General features: G+C 49.7%; 1 protein-coding gene across 1 annotated transcript; it reads right to left on the reverse strand.

Annotated features, from left to right (window-relative positions):
- Positions 1-704: 704 nt before the first annotated feature.
- On the reverse strand, positions 705-13,415 carry HMX1 (H6 family homeobox 1). The gene is given in 8 exon segments (XM_070948924.1): positions 705-1,808; positions 1,810-1,869; positions 1,871-2,373; positions 4,108-4,243; positions 4,245-4,455; positions 4,952-5,100; positions 5,741-5,806; positions 13,308-13,415. Coding segments are annotated over 8 exon segments (1,311 nt in total). The 3' UTR covers positions 705-1,730.
- Positions 13,416-15,454: the final 2,039 nt, after the last annotated feature.

Consider the following 15,454-nt stretch of genomic DNA (forward strand, 5'->3'; position numbering starts at 1 on the left):
AAATTGTTTAATATATTTTAAATTGCTTTTAAATTTCTGTATTCTATGTTTTTTACCTTTGGCTGTTCACCGCCCTGAGTCCTTCGGGAGAAGGGCGGTATATAAATTTAAACATAAATAAATAAAAATAAATAAGTAATTTAAAAAATAACTAACCGTTGTAAAGTGGATTTTGCGCCCTTCAAAAAGAAAAGAAAATTACTCGGAGATCTACCATAAATAGTTTCTCCAAATTCGTTCCTTTTCTCACCAGAATTTCCAGCATAGCTGCCAATGTTAGGATTAATGTGGTGTTTTTTAAAAAAAAAAAAAAAAAAACCACTAGTCCTTAAGAGACGGAGAAAAAGGAACATTTAAAGGAACAAACTTTAAACATGCACAATATATTCCCTATAATACCGCACCGAAGAATCCAACTAGTTTTTTTTACTCTACTTCAGTTGGCCGTGATGGAAAGGATTTCTAGATTCAAAACGGTCAACAGAATCGGGGTGGAAACAAATTTATCTTCGTCGAGAATTAAAACGGGATTAAGCTATAATATGATACAGTATTTTTTTTTTTTAGGATATTCTAATACAGCATTCAGAACAATTCAGGAAAACCAAATCCTTATTCGTGTTTTTAAACATACTTTGCATCATAAATTAACAAAACAAAAATATCGTACATGCTTTTTGTAAATGGATGGCCGCTTTCCCAACCGAAAGCGAAGGGACAAAACGCCGATCATTCGTTCAAAATGTACTTTTAAGAGGGGATTCGTAGAGCAAAATAGGAGCCGGGAGCGTTTTCCCTTCCTTGGTCTGGGAAAGAATCGATTTTCGACCATTGGGGGGGAAAAAAAACGTCTTTTGCTAAGTCTTAATTTCGCTTTTGTTAGTTAAAGGCTCGGCAGAGACCGTCCTTCCGCAGGATAAGGCTGGGGGTTAGACTCTTCGAAGCGGGCAAGAGTTCAAGGCAATTCTAGATATATATATATATATATATTCCCCCTTCTCAGCTCCGCCATAACCACCGGAGTGGGTGAGTGGATAGGATGGGGGCTCTCCGGAGAAGGAAAAGTCAAGCGCTCCAAACTTTTGATGGCGCTGAAGCGCGAAAGTCGGGCGGATCTTCCCCACGCCGCTCCAGAGTGGGAGCTCCATCGCTGGAAGTTTTAAAAAGAGCCTGGATAAGCCACCTGTCTGAAATGGTAAAGGGACTCCTGCTTGAGGAGGGGTGGACTAGATGACCTCACCAAGGTCCCTTCCAGCTCTGTTCTTCTGTTCTTCTATAACTCTGCCGTCCTTCCTTATCGCTGAAGGTTTTTAACAAGAGCCTGGATAAGCCACTTCCCTGAAACGCTACAGGGTCTCCTGGTTGAGCAGAGGTGGACTAGATGACCTCGCCAAGACCCCTTCCAACTCTGTTCTTCTGTTCTTCTATAACTCTGCCGTCCTTCCTTATCACTGAAGGTTTTTAACAGGAGCCTCGACAGCCACCTGTCTGAAATGGTAAAGGGACTCCTGCTTGCGCAGGGGTGGACTAGAAGACCTCCAAGGTCCCTTCCAACTCTGATAAACTTCTTTTCTTCTTCTGTTGTAGGCACTCCACCATTGGAGATCTTTAAGAAGAGCCCTGTCTGAAATGGGATAGAGCGGTCGAGCAGGGGGCTGGACTAGATGACCTCCAAGGGCCCCTTCCGATTCAGTTCTGATCGAATTAAATTTGACAAAAAGGGGGAGGCTTTAAACCAGGCCTCTCACCGGCGCCCGCAAGAAGGGGGCCGCCGCAGCCGCCGCAGCCGCCGGGAAGGCGCTGAGCGGAATAAGCGACCGGCCCCCCTGCGAGGCCGAGCAGCGGGGGCGGCGGGGGCGGCCCGTGGGGGGGAGAGCGGTAAGGCCGCCAAGGCGCTGCCCGCCAACGAGCTGTCGTGATACAACACCGGGACGCGGACGATGCGCTGGGTGGCGGATGGAGGCAGTTGCGCGGCTTCCAGATCGGCGGCCAGCTGGCGCTTCCATTTGTTGCGCCGGTTCTGGAACCAGATCTTAACCTGCGTCTCGGTCAGGCGCAGCGAGGCGGCCAAGCCGGCCCTTTCCGAGCTGCTCAGGTAGCGCTTGACGTCGAAGGTGGACTCCAGCTGGAACACCTGGCTTCGGCTGAAGACGGTGCGCGTTTTCTTCTTGCGCCCGCCAGCCCGAGCCTCGCCGGTCTCCGGCTCCTCTGGATGCCGCTTGCTGTCACCGACGGCCCCACCGGACCCGGGATGCGCGTGACCCGGCTCTTGGGTCTCCTCGACGGGGTTAATCTCGGCTGCCCCCCGTTGCTGGCGACTTGCCTTCTGCTGGGTAGCTCCTTCGCCAATCTCCGGAGAATCCCTGTCGCTGGCTGGTTGGGGAGGGGAGGGGAGGGGAGAGAGAGGGAGGGAAGGGATCAGTCCTCATCATTGGAAAAACTCCCCCTCCCCCCCCAAGTCGATCCACACTCCGCCTGTCCGGACTCCGGCTCCACAGCTGGAACCTCTGGAAGGCTAAGCTGGAAGGCCGGGTCAGCCGTGGCACCTATCCTCGCGGTGGGCTCTGCAGCCCCGTCCCCCAAGGAGCTGGACAAGGGGGCAAAGTCACCCCACCGAGCCTTGGACTAGGTCCGGGATACCCATAAACAAGGGCCTGGTGGCTCAGCAGATTAAAAGCATTGTGGTTAACACCAGCTGTCTGCAATTACTGTAAGTTCGAATCTCACCAGGCTCAAGGTCGACTCAGCCTTCCATCCTTTCTAAGGTGGGTAAATTGAGGACCCAGTTTGTGGGGGCAATAAGCTGACTTTGTATAAATATACAAAAGTACGAAGGCTATTGCTTAACGCATTGTAAGCCGCCCTGAGTCTCCGGAGAAGGGCGGCATATAAATCAAATTTAAAAATAAATAAATAAATAAACCCGCTGGGACCCCAAGCAGCCCCAGTTGGATGGTTGGGGGGTTGCTGAAATATTTATTTATTTATTTATTTATTTATTGGTTCGATTTATATGCCACCCTTCTCCGGAGACTCAGGGCGGCTTACAATGCGTTAAGCAATAGCCTTCATACTTTTGTATATACCTGCTTAGTAGGGCTTTCGGGGCCCCCCTAAGCGGTGTTCTTTTTTATACAAAGTCAGCTTATTGCCCCCACAAACCCGGTCCTCATTTTACCTACCTCGGAAGGATGGAAGGCTGAGTCAACCTTGAGCCTGGTGAGAATTGAACTCGCAGTAACTGCAGGCAGAGGGCAGCTAAGTGCTACTTTTAACAGCATTTTAGTCCACTGCGCCACCAAGGCTGGAAATAGACCTCTTTTCCTACCAGAGAGTCACCGACTCCAGCGCCACGCTTCCCGGGAAGGCCCACTGAATGTAGGCCGCTTCGTGGAGCGGGAGAGAGAGAGAGGGAGAGGGAGGGGGGAGGGAGAGAGAGAGAGAGGGAGGGAGAGGGAAAGGGAGAGGGAGAGAGAGGGAGAGGGAGAGGGAGAGAGGGAGAGGGAGAGAGAGAGAGAGGGAGAGAGAGGGAGAGGGAGAGAGAAAGAGGGAGAGGGAGGGAGAGAGGGAGGGAGAGAGAGAGAGGGAGAGGGAGGGGGGAGGGAGAGAGAGAGAGGGAGGGAGAGGGAAAGGGAGAGGGAGAGAGAGGGAGAGGGAGAGAGGGAGAGGGAGAGAGAGAGAGAGAGGGGAGAGAGAGGGAGAGGGAGGGAGAGAGAGGGAGAGGGAGGGAGAGAGAGGGAGAGGGAGGGAGAGAGAGAGAGAGAGGGGGGGAGAGGGAGGGAGAGAGAGAGAGGGAGAGAGAGAGAGAGAGAGGGAGAGAGGGAGGGAGAGGGAGGGAGAGAGAGAGAGAGGAAGATGGAGGGAGAGAGAGGGAGAGGGAGGGAGAGGGAGAGAGAGAGAGATAGGGAGAGGGAGGGAGAGAGGGAGAGGGAGAGAGAGAGAGAGAACCGGGGAGGAGAACAGGGGGTCGCCTTCGCCCTTCTGCCCTGCGGGGGCTTTCAGCAGCACCGGAGGGGGGAGGGAGGGAAGGGATGGAGTCCGGGCCCAGATCCTGCCCCGCGGGGCCCAGGGGGAGTGGGTGGGGGGTGGGGGGGTCGCGGGACTTACTTTCCGGACTGGCGCAGCTCCTAAAAGCCTTGCGGGCCCTCCGGTACCACTCCAGGGCGCTTTCCCGCAGGGGCGAGCTCCGTTCCAGGCGGGGTCCCGGGCTCTGGCAGCAAGCGAGGGCGCAGGGGCGGCCGGGGCTGAGCGCGGGGGGCCGGGGTCTCCTCTGGGGCCTCCTCTTCCTCCTCGTCCTCCTCGTCCTCCCGCCGCCGCCGCTTGGTTTGGGCAGCCAAGAGGTTGGCGATGAAGAAGGAGGACACCCGAGCCGAAGCGGCCTGGACGTTGCCCGACGCTTGGTCGGGGCATCCTGGCAAGAGGCTGCGCTGGCAGCTCTGCGCGCAAGGCCGGGCGCTTTCAGGATACGGGAGCCCGGCCGAGAGGAGGATCCGTTCCGGAGGGTGGCATCATCGCCCCACGCAGGCCAGCCGGCCGGCCGGCCAGACTCCCTTGGCCCGAGGCAGATGCCAGGCCGGAGAAATGGGCCGCGCCCTCCCGCGCCCGCTTGGCCGATTTAGGTCAATTGGGCAGCCAGGCACCGGCGGGAGGCGCCACGCCGGGAGGTGGGGGGGGGGGGAGGGCAGGGGGCCGGCCCTCCTCCGATGCTCTCATTGGTCCATCCGGTGTGAGGAGGGGGGGGAGAAGAGGACAGAGGGGTCTGCCAATCCCACCCCCCGCCTTGGGGGAGAGAGAGAGAGAGGGAGGAAGGGAGGGAGGGAGAGAGAGAGAGAGAAAAAGAGAAAATCATAAACAGATGCGCAAATCTCGCCACGCCCTTCCAGGCCCTTTTGCTCCATTTCCCACCGCCCACGCGCCCCTCCGCCACCCCACGATCCTCACACACACACACCCGCCCCCCCGGTTCTGCGCGAGGGCTTCTGCCCTCTCGGGGGGTCCGCAGCGGGAAAGAGCCGGTCGGGAAAGGCGTGGAGGCGCGGACGCATCCACGGGGAGACCGCCGTGGATCATCTTCCCCGGGCCCGGCGAAGGGCGAGTGTCCTTGGGGGAAGGGGGACGGAGGGGGAAGGGGCTTCCCGGCACCCCCCCCGCCAGGAACGGAGCTCAACCTGGCCTACCCACGGAAAATCCCGCTCTCCCCCCCCCCACGACGACCCCCGGAGTTTGGGGCGGCCAGAGGGGTCTCGCCAATTCCAGGAGGGGTCCACGGGGAGAGAAGCGGCCCGGGGCTGGTGGAAAAACGGCGCGGCGGACAGCCTCCCTGTCGAAGCCGGAGGGGGTCTCCGAGGGGTCTCCAGCCCCCCACCCGTGAAGCCATGTTCCCGGCCCACCTTCCGAAGTCGCCGAGGCTGCCTGGATTTAAGTGAGTTTCGCGGGGTTCGCGGGATTCGTGGGGCTTTCGCCGCCTCCCTCCCCTCGGTCTCCCAGATCCGTCGGGCGGCTTTCAGTAACAGAGTTGGGACCTTGGAGGTCATCTAGTCCAACCCTCCACCCCATCCCACCCCCGCTCACGCAGGAGACCTACACGAAGGGATTCGAACCACCGACCTTTCTGATCGACAAGCTCAGCGTCTTAGCCACTGAGCCACCTAGGGACCCGGCCGCTTGGGAAGAAAAACGGCCCCCGGCCCCCGTGGGAAGGAACGGACAGCCGCGAACCCTTCGTGGACCCCAGCCCTACCTGCGCCTCCAGGTGAGCCTGAGAAGAGACGCTTCTTCGTTTGATAGGAATCGTACTTTTCCCATCCTAAAGTGGGGAAAACTTTACGCTTTTACATGAAATGCATCTTATTTATTTATTTATTTATTTATTTATTTATTTATTTATTTATTTATTTATTTATTTGTTTGTTCGATTTATATGCCGCCCTTCTCCGGAGACTCAGGGCGGCTTACAATGCTTTTAAGCAATAGCCTTCATACTTTTGTATATACCTGCTTAGCAGGGCTTTCCCTCCCCCTCCCAGCGGTGTTCTTTTGTATACAAAGTCAGCTTATTGCCCCCACAATCCGGGTCCTCATTTTACCTACCTCGGAAGGATGGAAGGCTGAGTCAACCTTGAGCCTGGGGAGATTTGAACTCGCAGTAATTGCAGGCGGCTGGTGCTACTTAACAGCGCTTTAGTCTGCTGCGCCACCAAGGCTCTTCTGCAAAGATCTCGAGGCGACAAAAGGAATCTGGCCAGGCGATTTTGTCAAAAAGATATCACGGTCGGCGGTTTGTCCTGAGCTGGATCGAGGCCGGATTTTGAATGGGGCGAAGTGGGGAAGGGAAGGGCGTAGGAGCGCTGGGATGGGGAGGGGGAGAGAGAAGGATGACAAGGGTCGTATTCCAATTCAATCGAAATAGAGCTGGAGGGGACCTTGGAGGTCTTCTAGTCCACCCCCCTGCTCAAAGCAGGAGATCCTATCCTATTCCAGACTAAAGGGCTGTCCAGTCTCTTTTCTTAAATCCCGCCAATGGTGAAGCACCCGCAGCTTCTAGTGGCCAGCCGTTCCACTGGTTAATTGTTCTAATTATCAGGAAGTTTCTCCTTCATTCCGGGTTGCTTCTCTCCTTGATTAGTTTCCATCCCTTGTTCCTTGTCCTGCCTTCTGGTGTTTGGGGAAATAAATGCCCCCCCCTCCTCTTTGTGGCAGCCCCAGAAATACTGGAAGACTGCTCTCATGTCACCCCTTAGTCCTTCTTTTTTTCCAAGACTAGCCAAACTAAATCCTGCAACCGTTATTCATATTATTATATATCTTAATATATAATCTTAAAATCTTAAATTCTGGAGTTTTATTTTTTTTTTTAATTTGATTTATATGCCGCCCTTCTCCGGAGACTCAGGGAGGCCTACAATGCGCTAAGCAATAGCCTTCAATCTTTTGTATATTTATACAAAGTCAGTTTATTGCCCCCACAATCCGGGTCCTCAATTCACCTACCTTAGAAAGGATGGAAGGCTGAGTCAACCTTGAGCCTGGCGAGATTCGAACCTGCAGTAATTGCAGGCAGCTGGTCTTAATAACAGGGTGCTTTAGACCACTGTACTACCAAGGCTCTTGGTAAGTTTTTCGCAGTATGTCTGCTTCTTTTTTTTACTAATATACCTGGAAATCGTATTTTTAGAATAGTTTGATAGATAGATAGATAGATAGATAGATAGATAGATAGATAGATATAGATATAGATATAGATACATACATAGATACATAGATACATAGATATATAGATATATAATATATAGATATAGAGTCCAGGCCCTTAATCGTCTTAGTTGCTCTTTTCTGCATTTTTTTTTTAAAATTGATTGACAAGTCTGTCAAAGCCCCTTCAGGTTTGCGGAAACCTTCTGAGATTCTCCTGGAATTATCTTTCTCTCAAGAGTGAGTCGCGATGTTGCTGTGATCTCCGAAGGTCTCACTAAAAACACAAACGGTTTTTTTTTCATCCCTTAACAATTGTTTAATTGTTATCCATTTGTCTCCAGCCGGACGGTCTTCCTCACCAAGACTGCAGAACCCCCTGATGAGGGGAAGATTCGGTCCCAATTTTTTTTTTTTTTAATAAATCTGGTTAGTTTGGGGGAAAAAATAATACTAAAGCTAGGAGGCTCCTGACTTTTTTTCCTTCGTGCCTTTATGCCGTGGGGGTCCTGTGGCTGCCAAGAAGAAAAGCAGGAGAAACGTGTAAATAGAAATAAATTCACAGGCGCTCTTCTTGATAAGGAAAAAAGGCCTTCATCGACCAGCATTTTATTTTTCCTAAAACAAAAACAAAAACACGGGATGATCCCGAAAAGGATGGTAGGATAACGCTGAGGAGATTGTGGTGCGAAGGAAACAGGATCTAGAATCCGGAAGAGAAATACATGTGCAGGCACACACAGAATAGAGGGAGGGAGGGAGGAGGGAGAGACAGAGAGAGAGAGAGAGAAAAAGAAGGAAGGAAGGAAGGAAGGAAGGAAGGAAGGAAGGAAGGAAGGAAGGAAGGAAGGAAGGAAGGGAGACAGAGAGACAGAGAAAGAGAGAGAGAGACAGAAAGAGAAAGAGAGAAAGAGAGACACAGAGAGAGAGAGAGAGAGAAAGAAAGAGAGAGAGAGACAGAAAGAGAAGGAGAAACACACAGAGACAGAGAGAGAGAGAGAAAGAAAGAGAGAGAGAGAGAAAAAAAGAGAGAGAGAGAAAGAAAGAAAAAGAGAGAGACAGACAGAGACACACACAGACACACACAGAGGCAGAGACAGAGAAAGAAAGAAAGAGAGACAGATAGAGATAGAGAGAGAGAGAGAGAAAGAGAGAGAAACAGAGACAGAGAGAGACAGAGAAAGAAAGAGACAGAGAGAAAGAGAAAGAAAGAAAGACAGAGAGAGAAAGAGAGAGAAAGAGAGAGAGTGACAGAGAAAGAGAGAGAGAAAGAAAGACAGACAAAGAGAGAAACAGAGAGAAACAGAGACAGAGAGACAGAGAAAGAAAGAGAGAGAGAGACAGAGTGAAAGAGAAAGAAAGAGACAGAGAGAAAAAGAGAGAAGAGACAAAGAAAGAGAGGGAGAGATAAAGAGAGAGACAGACAGAGAAAGAGAAATAGAAAGAAAGAAAGACAGAGACAGAGAGAGAGAGAAAGAGAAAGAGAGAGAGAAAGAAAGAAAAAGAGAGACAGAGAGAGAGAGAGAGACAAAGAGAGAGAGAGAGAGAGAGAGAGAAAGAGAGAGAGAAGCAGAAAAAGAAAGAAAAAGAAAAAGAAAGGAAAGAGAGAGAGAGAGAGAGAGAGAGAGAGAGAGAGAGAGAGAGAGATTTTCCCATTTCTTTTAATGGCTTCTTGGTGCAATTTTTCTTTCGCTTTCAGAGCTAAAGCGTCGCACTAACATTTTGCTCGGAGCGAATTTTGTTTCCAAAAGCGACAAGACAAGGACGCCCCATCCCCCCCCCCCAAAAAAAAACATTTTCCAAGAAAACGTTGCGTTTTGCTCGGTGCCGTGGGCTTTCTCTACAATAGGCAAGAAAAGGTTCTTACAGAAAACAAAGGCGTGGAAGATTTTAAGGTTTAAGCAAATCGGGAGAGGCAACTTCAATTTGGGGGCAGTATAAATTTAAAAGCCCCGCTTTTAAAAAGCCAAAGCGGCGGTGAGGACAGAGGAGGAAGATGGGCGAAGACAATCAAAACGCTTCGTGTCTGTTTGCGATATTTTAAATAGTCCAGTTTTTCTCTCCATCCAACCATCCATCCATCTAATCTGCAGCGAATTTTTCTCCTCTGCTTATTCTCATCTGGTGGGGGGGGGGGGGAGAGAGAGAGAGAGAGAGAGAGAGAGAGAAAATAAAAAATAAAAAATACTGTATACCATTTAAGGAAGCAAACAATTGCTTCTTAAAAGAGCGCGACCTGTTTTTTTTTTTTTTTTAATTTTGCGCAAAATTCACCGATTGAATTTTCAGAGACTTTCCATTTTGTAAAATATTTTTTCCAGCCCTGTAATATTTGTAGTAACTCCTAATATTTGTAATAATAGGAGTTAATAATATTATTACAAATAAATAACTCCTATTACACAGCATAAGAAGTGTTGCCGTATTAATAATAGCGGGATATGATCAAATAATATAACAGAGACTATTCAATATTACAAATTAATATTGGCAAAAGATTAGACTTCGATCGAAAGGTACGAATTAATTATCTGTAACAATGAGTTATCTGGAAAACGCTATCCTAGAATGCATAGAATGCAACAATTTCGGTTGACAGAAAAGAGGGAACATCTGTTTTCTTTCAGCTTCAGGAGATGAAATCGAAAAATAGGATTGAAAGGCTACGAAATTATAATCCACATTGGAAGCATTTTTTTTTTTCTCCCTGCTTCTCGGTGAGTTGAAAGCCGGTTTAGTTAGTAAAAGAACAAGTGAAACCCCTAAAAATAAGAATTTGTGATTCTTTTAGTGTGAAATTGTTCATTTGGGCATGGCAGGGAATCTTCTGCCTGCCTGCGTTTACATTTGGGGGGGGTGAAATACATCTAATTAAATTGGCTCAGATTAAAAATTGAAAGAAAGAAAGGAAGGTAGGGAAAAAAATGAACGGGCTGTTTATGTATGTACAATAGCGCCATCTAGAGGACGACTTTAGTATCTTTTTTATTTAGTTTACATAACATCAAATATTAAAAAAATACGAAAGAAAATAGCCGGAAAGGGAGGGAGGGAAAGGGGAAGGGGGAAGTGTAGGGCAAAGTGGGGAAAAAAAAGAAAGAAAAGGCATTGACTTCTGACTCCCTTTGGTGCAGTAGAATAAGATCATAGCATCAACCCTCAACTTTTTACTTTTACATAATAATATAAACTAGCCATTTTTTATAACAACAAACCTATAAAACAGAGGAGCAGCTGGCTGACCAGAGACAGGAGAGGCCCAAGTGGCAGCTGGGAAGCCCAGAGGCTTTGGGTGGAGAGGCCACACAGCTGCAGCTGGTCGGTGGACATTGGAAGGGAAGGGAAGGGAATATATATAGAACGGAGTAGAGTAGAGTAGAGTAGAGTAGAGTAGAGTAGAGTAGAGTAGAGTAGAGTAGAGTAGAGTAGAGTAGGGTAGGGTAGGGTAGGGTAGGGTAGGGTAGGGTAGGGTAGGGTAGGGTAGGGTAGGGTAGGGTAGAGTAGAATAGAATAGAATAGAATAGAATAGAATAGAATAGGGAAGGGAAGGGAAGGGAAGGGAAGGGAAGGGAAGGGAAGGGAAGGGAAGGGAAGGGAAGGGAAGGGAAGGGAAAAGAGAAGAGAAGAGAAGAGAAGAGAAGAGAAGAGAAGAGAAGAGAAGAGAAGAGAAGAGAAGAGAAGAGAAGAGAAGAGAAGAGAAGAGAATGGAAATATAGAATAGAATAGAATAGAATAGAATAGAATAGAATAGAATAGAATAGAATAGAATAGAATGGAGTAGGAGTAGGAATAGGAATAGGAATAGGAATAGGAATAGGAATAGGAATAGGAATAGGAATAGGAATAGGAATAGGAATAGGAATAGGAATAGCAAGAATAGAAATAGAAATAGAAATAGACATTCGGAAGGGACTTTTTAGGTCATCTAGTCCTAAATCCCATACCCTTTCAGATAAAGAAGAACTACCTCCTCCTCCAGATCTGAGAGCAGAGGAGGGCTGAGAGGAGGCAGGCACAAAGAAGGGCAGCCAGGCTACACGCGAGGAGGCAGCCTCGGCACTCTTGATGAGCTGCACCAGGAAGGAGTTATTTAGCTCAGCAAGAGGGATATATGTGTGTGGATTTTGCAGTAACCTTCCCCTGGAGTGGGGAGGGAATGGAGATTTTACAGTATCCTTCCCCTGCCACGCCCACCAAGCCATGCCCACCAAGCCATGCCATGCCCACAGAACCAGTAGTAAAAAAATTTGAATTCCACCACTGATGTGTGTGTGTGTGTGAGAGAGAGAGAGAGGGAGAGGGAGAGGGAGAGAGAGAGGGGGAGAGAGGGAGGGAAAGAGGGAGGGAGAGGGAGAGAGAGAGAGAGAGAAATAATCCTGGGAGAAGTGCATCTCTGTTTCCTTGCGGTGAAAATGAAATGTGGATGAAAAAAAATTAAAGTCATTTATTATTTGAAATAATTAAATTGCATTGTTAGATTCCCACAGCAAAATATTCCATGGCAAATTGGCCATGTTGAGTTGGCCATGTTGAGTTGGCCATGTTGAGTTGGCGGTCGCCAGTTGTCCCATTCCGGCCACCGAGGCAGCAGTGCAAGGGTCTCAAGATCCACCTCTTCAAATCGACCAGGGATGGGGGGGGGAAGTGGGGGGCAGAGAACCAGAGGAGGGGGCGCCCTTTCCCACGCTCCCAAGGGAGCCGCTCCGATGGGAGAGCCAAGCGATTTTCGCCCACTGTCGTCCCTTGGAATAAACCGAGGATGCAACTCGGGCCGAAGCAGGAGAGGAGCCCCCAAACCTTCAGGGGTCCCGCCCCCCCAAAAAACCCCTGGCATTTCCTTCCGAATTAGCTGCTTCCCTCAATTACATCCTTTCCTGAGAAGGCCGGAAGAAACACTGGCGATTAAGAAGACTCCGTCCTGATCAACTTCCTGTACAAAGCTTCCATTTGCTTAACCTTTCTCCCGTAGCTTGACCTTGTCAAAAATGTTCAATTAAAGGCCGAAGTGAGCGGGAGGCCGAGGCTGAACTTCTGAGCCATCCAGCTAAAATCACTTCGCCCCTTTAGTTCAGTAATGTATCACTAATTACATTTATATAATTATTGATACATTTTTCTTTAATAAACATAAAAAAATTCAATGTCTATATGAACACCGTGTTGTCGGAGTACAATTAGTTTTGAACAACAAAAAAGACAATAAGCTTAATGGCAATTGCAATATACATATCATTAATAATAATCTCACAGTAATAGTGGCATTATAAGGGACGCGGTGGCTCAGGGGCTAAAGACGCTGAGCTTGTCGATCGAAAAGTTGGCTGCTAAATGGTTCGAATCCCCAGTGCCGCGTAACGGGGTGAGCTCCCATGACTTGTCCCAGCTTCTGCCAACCTAGCAGTTCGAAAGCAGGTAAAAAATGCAAGTAGAAAAATAGGGACCCCCTTTGGTGGGAAAGGAACAGCGTTCCCGTTCCGTGCGCCTTTGGCGTTGAGTCATGCTGGCCTTCTTGGGATCATCGTCATCATGTAAGGACCCCAAAATCCCTTGCGGGATGGAGGTCGTGCAACTGAATGGAGCTATCAGAGCGTGTGTGTGTGTTTTTTTTTTTTACTGGCCAGATGCCTTTCTTGTTGCCAACGCGGAGTTTTGTTCAGCAGATTGTTCCCAGAGAGAGAAATATCTGCCTCTACCTAGGATCGAACTCACCGCCTCCTGATTGTGAGGCGAGAGCTCCAACCTCTAGGCCACCGCACCGCTCTGCTAGAAGGTCTTCTTGGGATGTTCTACCTAAAACCTTCCTGGTCCCATTTTTTTCCTCTTTTCTGGGAAGAGAAGGGGAACACGGGAACTATGGATTCCGAAAAAACAGGTGTGACTATTGGAATTGGCCATCCCTGCAAGAGGGGGAAAAAAATGGGGAAGGCCCAGAACTCAGAGCTTTCCTGGAATCCTTTTGCCGTTAATGCTTGCGATATTGATCACATGTCAGGTAAAGCTTCGGTCTGCAGATGTCACATCCTCCCTTTTAAAAGCCGACAATCTCGAGAGCGACGCCATTTAAAAAGAGCATCTTGGAGATGTTGGAGTTTGGAGCTCCCAAGATGTCTCCTTACCTGGGGAGTAAAGCAGGTGATGCGTAAGGTGGGAGACTTTACGCACAAGGGGGGGTGGGGTCGGTCTGAAAATGCCACCTGGGCTCCCGGACCAACCTGGGAAACCATCATGAGCCACAGCTCTAATACAGATCGTCCTGGACTTATTTTTTATTTATTTATTTATTTTTTAATTTGATTTATATGCCGCCCTTCTCCGGAGACTCAGGGTGACTTACAATGCGTTAAGCAATAGCCTTCATACTTTTGTATATTTTATATAAAGTCAGCTTATTGCCCCCACAATCTGGGTCCTCATTTCACCTACCTTTGAAAGGATGGAAGGCTGAGTCAACCTTGAGCCTGGTAAGATTCGAACCTGCAGTAATTGCAGGCAGCTGTGTTAATAACAGGGTGCTTTAAACCACTGTACTACCAAGGCTCTGTTATGACAGTTTGTTTAGTGACTGTTGAAACGCAGTGGTGGGATTCAAATTTTTTTTTTACGACCGGTTCTGTGGGTGTGGCTTGGTGGGCGTGGCAGGGGAAGGATACTGCAAAATCTCCATTCCCACCCCACTCCCGGGGAAGGTTACTGCAAAATCTCCATTCCCATGCCAGGGGAAGGATACTGTAAAATCTCCATTCCCACCCCACTCCAGGGGAAGAATACTGCAAAATCTCCATTCCCTCCCGACTCTAGGGGAAGGTTACTGCAAAATCTCCATTCCCACCCCAGGGGAAGAATACTGTAAAATCTCCATTCCCTCCCGCCTCCAGGGGAAGATTACTGCAAAATCTCCATTTCCACTCCAAGGAAGGATACTCTAAAATCTCCATTTCCACCCCACTCCAGGAGAAGAATACTGTAAAATCTCCATTCCCTCCCAACTCCAGGGGAAGGTTACTGCAAAATCTCCATTCCCACCCCAGGGGAAGGATACTCTAAAATCTCCATTCCCACCCCACTCCAGGAGAAGAATACTGTAAAATCTCCATTCCCTCCCGACTCCAGGGGAAGGTTACTGCAAAATCTCCATTCCCACAGAATGGACAGAACAATGCCCAGATCTCTTGCACGGATCCTATGATCCTCTCTACCCCCCCCCCCCTCGGGTCACTTTATTTTGGAGTTCAGGGAACTTTTGAATTTTGGCTTTTCCAACGCATTGGCCCAATTTAACAGAATGACAGAAGCAAATGAAACCACTTGGTAGTTGGTATCCATGATACCAAGACTTGGTATCCATGAAAAAAAGCATCCTAAAATAAGCCCTAATTGAGTGGCAGAACGTTTCTGGAGAGGGGGGGGGAGCTGATTCAGAATAACAGAGCCAAAAGGGACCTTGGAGGTCTTTTAGTCCAGCCCGCCGCTCAAGCAGGAGATCCCATATCGTGCCAGACAAGTGGCCAGAGCAAGCAGAGGGGCAGAATCCCACCCCATTGAGCCACATTTGGGGGAGGGGAGATCTAGCGCAGCCCCCACGACCTCCCAGCCTCCCCTCCTGGGTTTTCCCTGTCTCCCCCCCAGGCGTGGGGATTGCATGGGTGCCCCCCTGCCCTCCGAGCTGGACCCTCTCCCACCCTCCTGCTCCCAGGCAGAAAAAGAGGCATCCAACAGGTGTGGCCACTGCCCCGCTCCCCAGCGCAATGCTGCCTGGGGTCTCCCTTCGGGGAGTGGGGCAGCTGAAGGGCAGAATCCCACCCCTTTGAGCCACATCCCTGCCCTGTCCAGGGAGACCTCCCAGGGGCCCCCTCCTCCTGGGTTTCCCCCAAGGCGCAGGGACTGTGTGGGTGCCCCCCCCGCCCTCCGAACCGGACCCCCGCCCACCCTCCTGCTCCCAGGCAGAAAAAGGGGCATCCAATCAAGTGGAGGAGCGCACAGGCAGTTCATTGGGCACACCGTTGCTCCCCTTCCCTCTACAGGATAAGCAAGATCTGCCGAGGAGGCCCCTGAATTTTAAGCCCTCTCTGTCTCCCAGGTAAGGGGCTGGACTGCCCAGCTCAGCAGGGCAGCTCTAAGTGTCCGGGGGGTGGGTAGGGGGAAGGCAGGGTAGTGGTGGGCTTTTTTCATATCTCTCTGGGAGGGTGACCTGAATTGAATGAGCCCGAGAGAAGGGAATGGCACCAGGCCTGTCCTGAAATAAAAATCCATCTCGTATTCAAAG

This window comes from Pituophis catenifer, unplaced genomic scaffold (genome assembly GCF_029215685.1).
Source record: "Pituophis catenifer annectens isolate HBS135680 unplaced genomic scaffold, rPitCat1.0.hap2 SCAF_8, whole genome shotgun sequence".
Taxonomy (NCBI): Eukaryota; Metazoa; Chordata; class Lepidosauria; order Squamata; family Colubridae; genus Pituophis; species Pituophis catenifer.